Genomic DNA, 5,666 nt, shown 5'->3' on the forward strand with positions numbered 1-5,666 from the left:
TCCTTTTCTCTAACTGTGCTAACTAAATAATAAATGCAAACTATTGCTTAGCAACCAACTTTGCATTTACAAAAATAAACATGACACTTAACATCATAAAATTCAAGTCTAGCGGTTTAAGTTCAGTCAATAAAAGTGCTTGCAAGGAACTTCAACCCCTTGTGTCTGCTACAGATTTCTACTTTAGTAATATAATCAGCCTTCAAGTATGTGTGTGCTGTGAACACCATAGAAGTGAACTATTAACAGCTCACCCGAGCTTCCACACTTGAAGCAAAATGGAATAAATTTCACGAACTAATAAGCAATGCAATACTGTGGTAAAACGACAAGTGTGGCAAATTGGCTGGATTGATCAATTGTATGGTGATGGATTAACAGTGCATAGAAGGACGTGGACTTGGACAAGAAACAATCAAAACAAGCACTGTAATTCAAGCCAAGGTTTATTTAGAAGCACGTAGATTATATATGTGCATGTCTTACCCTAGCAATTTCGTGCATAAGCGAAAACAATTAAAAATACGGAAGCCAAAAAAGCCACAAGAGAACTAATGTATAAATCATAGCATTTAACAGTACAGGCTCAAAATTTGGGGTCAACTAACAATGAGCAATATCAATACAGTAAATAGTGTGATATATAACAAAACAACCAGCCCCCACCTACACCCGAAACTGCTCCAAGTACTTCCCTGTACGTGAATACAAGAAACTTCAATTACGTCCCTAGATAACTTCATGATCCCTATGGTGAAAAGGAACTGACGTGATCTGTAACACAGGCTTGCAGGCGTACACACTCGGCAATCTAGCGCCATATGAGAATGGGGAGAACTTTCTAAAGAACTATGTGGCCCAATGAAAACTAGCAATGACATTAAGATAGTGCTAGAAATATGTAATATAGATTTAAGGTCAATTTCAACAGGGGTGTGCTTGTGTGTGTGTGGGGGGGGGGGGGGGAGGATACACTCATCATATTATTATCATCATCATCATAACACTGTTCTGCATTGAGTTCTTTATTGTATGATTTTTCCTCCGGAGATGATTTCCGTCCTACATGTTCATTAAAGGGAAGCTTATTCCTTTTTATATTTTCTCGCCTCTTCCCCTGATCACTTTGGTGTGCGTTTTTCACCGTGAGTTGTGACGTACCGTCAGGTGCTTGTGCGCAGTAGCGCACAAACAAGTCTTCCACAAATGAGGTACTTGCAGCACGACCTTGCACGTGATCATCTAATGACCACGTGGTTTTATTGATAGGAAATGACGTGGCAGACAAAGGAAGATAACGCAAGAGTATTGAAAATTACCATTTTAGCGCGAGGAAATACGCCCTTTTCGGTGGGCGGTCTACTTGCTCTTGCCGCGCACTGTTCGTGCCTGACCCACAAGACCATTTCCTATGCGTCGCTCTGTTGTACCGGTACATAATCTACGCCTTATCATCATCATCTTGCGCCTTTGTCCTTGACCTTTGGCACGCTTCGGCCATAATTTATGCTTCGGCTACGGCGTTGACACGTCTTGCGTGCGATTGGAACGCTTGGAAAGGCCTTCGGATCGCACATCTTTTATCGTTCCAAAGGTATTTGTCCAGGAGCGATGTCTGTTAAAAGCACAAAATGTGTGCGTAAGCTCGAGAGGCCACGTCCTCTGCGTTCAACAGATACTCCAGGGTTCGATCCGGACAAGTCTTTGACGCCTCTGCTTAGTCCTGCCGAGGACACGACCTCGCTGATTGACGGTGTAACTTGCGCCTCAACCGACGAACTCTTGTTGCTTAGTCAGGTGGAATCACTCTGTGCGTCCATTGGCAATGGAAACCGCGGCGCTACCGTGTCTCAGATATGCAGCCTTCTGAAAGCCAAGGGCGCTACCATGGAATCCGGTTTCAAAGACCAGTTGGACAGACACTTCGTCACCCTGCGCAACGCCGCCCGTGACGATGGACTCGACTCCGTCGGCCGCTTGAGGCTCCTCGAAGTGGTTGAACTGCGTGCCATGGGCTGGCAGAGCGACAAGAGCGATGCGGGGTATTACGCCCGCAAATTCGAAGAGCTCGGGTTTGAGTCCACCGCGCTCGACGACGCTACTGCAATGGAACTGTCCCGCGCGTTCGAGCAGAGGCACCATCAGGAGCAGCGTCCACAAACGGAAACTATCAAGGCGGAAACCAAGCCTGCGGCGCCGCCGATCTTGCCTTGGACCTCTCAAGAGATCAAGAATCCCGAAAATTCTGCCAACCCACAGAGTGTCTCATGTCAAGGCCCTCTAAAAGGTGAGATTAGTTTTCAAAACCATAACATCTGGAAAGAGAGCCCTAATCTGCAAGACACACAAACGCACAGGAGGTTAGACAGCTCCGATAATGAAGGGGTGGTTCAAAATGCTAATGCAAGTACACAAGGCCAACAGAGTGAAGGTGTTGTGGGAATGGCTAAAAAAGTAATTTCTGAAAATATCGCTCGGTACAGTGGGCCTCCAATGCAGAATGGAAAGTGGGCCAATGGGACAACCACTGACTATCTAGATATGTATCTGAAGACTCCTGCTGTGGCTGATAGTGACGCTGAGGCATGTGTAAGGACTGTCACTGTTGGCAAGGATGTTGTCCAGATCAGTGGAACCAACTCCACTATTGTGAATATGTCCACTTTAGTACTACGAAGCTTCTTTTCCGATGAAACAGCAGACTCATCTTACCTTGCGAACCCAAATTTGTCTTGCGTGCCCTCTGGGTCAGGTGAGCCATCCAAGAAGCCTACGGTGCCAGGGCTGCACACAAATGCAATGCATGCTCTGCAGCATTCTCTTGGACACAGTAGTTTTCAGAAGAGCCAGGTGGACAGCTCACATGGTGAAGCTTACAAAAAAGATGAACTCAGACTTGTGAAAGAAGCTGCAGCTTGGCCACTGAGGGACACCTTGCAGTCTGCCAATGCAACAAAGGCACAATCTGGACAAGGCAGTTTTGAGAGATTTGGAAATGCCAGTGGACCTTCTGAGAATAAGCGATTCAAGGGACTTGAAAGCCTTGTAGAATTCAACGGTACTTGTAATCAGCGCATGCTTCCGACTGGCTTCAAAGATTGGGGCAGTAATGACAAACCTGACCAAACAAAGCAATTCGATGGGCTCGGAAGCTCAATGCAGTTTTCAAGAAGCATTGACAACAGTCATGTGCTTTCGACTGGCTCCAAGACGTTGGGCAATACCAGTGTACCTGGCCAGCCCGATCAGTTCAAGCGCTTTTGGAATTCGTCACAGTTTTCAAGCAAGGATGACGGCCAACTACTCTCAGCTGGCTCCACTGCATCGGGTAGTAGCGGGCCACACAGCTTAACAGGACAGCTCGAGAGACTTGTAAGCTCAACGCAGTTTTCAAGCAACACTGAAAACCAAAAGTTGGAAGCTTCTGGTGACTTTAATGCATTGGGCAATGACAGAAGTGACCAAAGCAAGCAATTTCTTAGTTCAGGAAGCTCAACACAGTTTCTTAGCTGTTTTGATAAGCAAATCTTTCCACCCATGTCATTGGGCACTACCAATGCACTTGACCAGCCTAACCAGTTCAAGGGTCTTGGAAGACAAGCACTATTTTCAAGCAAGGCTGACACTGACAATAATCAGCAGCCACTTGCAACTACCTTTACCATATCAGGTGGTACTAGTGGTCAGAGCCAGACCAAGTATTTTGAGGGACTTGGAGCATCAGTAGAGTTTTCAAGCAACACTGGAAATCAGAAGGTGCCATCAGGTAACATAAAGCCATTAGGCTACACAGATGGCCCCAGCCAGGCTAAGGAATTTGAAAGGCTTGGAGCATCAGTACAGTTTCCAAGCAATCCTGAAAACCAGAAGGTGCTTTCAGGTAACGTGAATCCATTAGGCTACACAGATCATTCTAGCCAGGCTGAGCAGTTTGAGAGGCTTGGAACCCGAATAGAGTTACCGAGCAACACTGAAAATAAGAAGGGGCCTTCAGGTAGCATGAAGCCATTAGGCTACACAGATGGTCTCAGCCAGACTAAGCAGTTTGAGAGGCTTGGAAGTGCAGCACTGTTTTCAAGCAATCCTGATGAGCACACGCTCTCAGCTACCTTCAAGACATTGAGTGTTAATGGCTCAACGGCTGGGAAAAGGCAGCTCAAAGGACTGGCAAGTTCCCAAGAGTTCGAAAGAAGTGCCGATGACCAGCAAGCGCTCCCATCGTCAACTTTGTCAGTGGCTGCTAGTCCACCTTGCAGCACTCTCACAGGCTTCAAGACGTACACTAGAGAGTTCCTCCTGCGGTGTTCCGAGTCATCATTGGCCACTCAAGAACCACTAGACTTTCCACTGCTGGATCCTGAGGTGGAGAGTGCAATGGTGAGGAAGGTGCACCACAAAGTGAACAGTGAAGCTTAAGCCAACAACCCATTCATCCATGTCCAAGCTTATTGCCCAATGCCAGAGTGAATAGATGTAAGAAAAAAAAAAAAATGCTTGAGCACTGTTTCTTTGCTGCTGCGATTGTTCAATAGTTCTGCAGCGGCAACATTTGTTCGCTACAACTGGCATGACCGCTGTACACAGGATCTGCATTTTGATTTTGTTTAGTTCACCAATTTAAACTTTTGTGATAAGAGTGACTTGATAGTTTCTAAATGAATTTGGATGTAGTATTAGCCTGCCTGGTTAAGTTGCTCACAAGAGGTTAGTTTTTGCAGGCAGTGTTGTAGAGTGCAGGAGGCTGCAGCAACCTTGCATAGCCTGTTTATTTACTCAAATTTTGCACCTTCATTGCAAACTTTCTAATTTCATTAGAAAAACTGAAGTGTGGACACAGAGTGAACAGTTCACTTGCTATATTACAAACACGTTTCTGTTTGGTATTTTTGCCCAGTAACTTGTAATCCAGTCCTTTGTGACATTTTCGATCTTGTTTGCCTGCACAAGTTTATTTCATAAAGGTAGTGTGACATACGGTCTCGCCCACACAAGTTCTTGAAATTATCAGGCGGCCTGAACTTGTACGAACATTTAGGCATGAGGTCGTCCTTAGAAGCAGGAAGAGCAACCCAAAAGTTAACTGCTTAATGCGAGTGTCGCACTGCCTGCCAGCATTACAATTAGCTAGGGTGATGAAATGGAATCAACAGTCGAATTAATTGTGCGGACGCATTGCACCTCAAATGGCGTTAAGTTTTAATGAGATTAAGTATGTCGATGTGGCATCACATGAATGACATTGAACTTTAATAAAGGCATTAAGCATTTAGTTATTTCTTGTACCAGTGTGGCACAGGCATCGGACAGACTTGAAAATTGAGCTGTCTGCCAAGATGGGTGTGGAAATGCTATGCATGAAGTCTATGTTTAATTCATATAATTTGTTTTTTAAAATTTTTACAAAAATATTTCACTCTTTAGGGGTAATTTTGGATCTGTTTTAAGAGAATCGCACTTGGGCTGCTTAGCATGTCGCTTCTCAACTTCAAACCAGCCTGTGCGGTCGAAACTACCTGTGCTGGCAGGTAATGACCTTTTGCAGCTAAATTAAATGTTGCAGTGGCAACAAATGCACAAGCACAAACGTTGCAATTTCATGCTTTTCTGTCGTGGCATTTCATTTAGCAGATAGTGTTTCACACACGAACCTACTAGTCAAGCAGTGT

The 5,666-nt window shown here is 45.1% G+C and overlaps 1 protein-coding gene across 1 annotated transcript; it reads left to right on the plus strand.

Moving 5' to 3' along the window:
• The first annotated feature begins 1,152 nt into the window (after nucleotides 1-1,152).
• On the plus strand, nucleotides 1,153-5,273 carry LOC126523604 (uncharacterized). Its single transcript, XM_050172198.3, has one exon. It carries the CDS (start codon nucleotides 1,612-1,614, stop codon nucleotides 4,414-4,416), a length of 2,805 nt encoding a protein of 934 aa, XP_050028155.1. The 5' UTR covers nucleotides 1,153-1,611; the 3' UTR covers nucleotides 4,417-5,273.
• The last annotated feature ends 393 nt before the right edge of the window (nucleotides 5,274-5,666 follow it).

Source organism: Dermacentor andersoni, chromosome 6, assembly GCF_023375885.2.
Source record: "Dermacentor andersoni chromosome 6, qqDerAnde1_hic_scaffold, whole genome shotgun sequence".
Lineage (NCBI taxonomy): Eukaryota > Metazoa > Arthropoda > Arachnida > Ixodida > Ixodidae > Dermacentor > Dermacentor andersoni.

Coding starts and splice junctions, on each gene's coding strand:
- LOC126523604 (XM_050172198.3), top strand. CDS start 1,612: ATGTCTGTTAAAAGCACAAAATGTGTGCGTAAGCTCGAGAGGCCACGT.